This window comes from Antrostomus carolinensis, unplaced genomic scaffold (assembly GCF_000700745.2).
Source record: "Antrostomus carolinensis isolate BGI_N321 unplaced genomic scaffold, ASM70074v2 scaffold24213, whole genome shotgun sequence".
Lineage (NCBI taxonomy): Eukaryota > Metazoa > Chordata > Aves > Caprimulgiformes > Caprimulgidae > Antrostomus > Antrostomus carolinensis.
This window is the reverse complement of record NW_010304831.1, coordinates 5,402-6,476: the sequence shown is the minus strand read 5'-3', so window position 1 is coordinate 6,476 and position 1,075 is coordinate 5,402. Positions and strand designations below refer to the sequence as shown.

The 1,075-nt window shown below is 53.3% G+C and overlaps 1 protein-coding gene across 1 annotated transcript in view; it reads right to left on the bottom strand.

The window, feature by feature from the left end:
• Positions 1-367: 367 nt before the first annotated feature.
• PPP1R37 (protein phosphatase 1 regulatory subunit 37) overlaps positions 368-1,075 on the bottom strand; it is a gene marked incomplete at both ends in the record, with an annotated part of 5,670 nt that continues 4,962 nt past the window's right edge. Inside the window, one exon of the mRNA XM_010164606.1 lies at positions 368-534. Within this exon, the coding sequence (XP_010162908.1) occupies positions 368-534 (167 nt within the window). The remainder of the gene's footprint in view (positions 535-1,075) is intronic.

Here is a 1,075-nt window from a genome sequence, read left to right as displayed (position 1 = left end):
CCCAAGATGATGTTTTTCCACCCAAGATGATATTTTTTCCACCCCAGATGATGTTTTTTCCACCCAAGATGATGTTTTCCCACCCAAGATGATGATTTTCCACCCAAGATGATGTTTTTTCCACCCAAGATGATGCTTTTTCCACCCAAGATGATGTTTTTTCCACCCAAGATGTTTTTTCCCTCCCAAGAAACAATTAAATCACCTGAGAATCAAGTTCCCTGAGGGCTCCTCAAAGTGATCACCACCAGGATCATGAGGTTCCCATCCCTCAATGGAGAAGGACCCTCAAGGATGGTGTTTTCTTGCCAAGGCCCCCCCAAAAAGGCTCAGAGAGGTGGGGTGGGTGAGTGGGTGCATTACCTACCGACTCTTTTTTGGGTTCCCTGTCCAAGTCGAGGCGCAGCAGCGAGTGATTGACCTTGAGAGCCAAGGACAAGGCCATGAGGCCGCCCGTCTTGATCTCGTTCTCTCTCAGGTCCAAGCGAAGCAGGCGCGGGCTCTCGGCGATGAATTCTGCCACGGCCACAGCACCTGGGAGGGATGGGAAGGTCACTGGTGATGGTGGGGAACACTGGGATGTTGTTCCTCAGGGGTGGGGATGAGAGTTCAATGTTTTGGGAGGGATGGGGGGAGGTTTAGATGAGATGTGAGGAAGAAATTGTTTGGTGTGAGGGTGGTGAGACAGTGTCCCAGGTTGGCCAGAGAAGCTGTGGCTGCTCCTCCCTGGAAGTGTTCTCGGCCAGGTTGGATGAGGCTTTGAGCAACCTGGTCTAGTGGAAGGTGTCCCTGCTGCTGGCAGGGGGGTTGGGACTGGATGAGCTTTAAGGTCTTTCCCACCCCAAACCAGTCTGGGACAATCCTAACCAGTCTGGGATTCTATGTCAGTGGAAGCTGCGTGCTCAGCCAAAAGGTTTCCATGGAGCATCCAAGACACCAGAAGCACCAAACCCATGAGATGAGGTGGCCTTGGACACACCAACCATGGTGTTTTGGTTAGAGCCGGGTTTGTCCCCCACCCCAGAGACCCCCCACAGCCGCAGGGCTGAGCTGAGCTGGACCAAGAGCTGGTGTG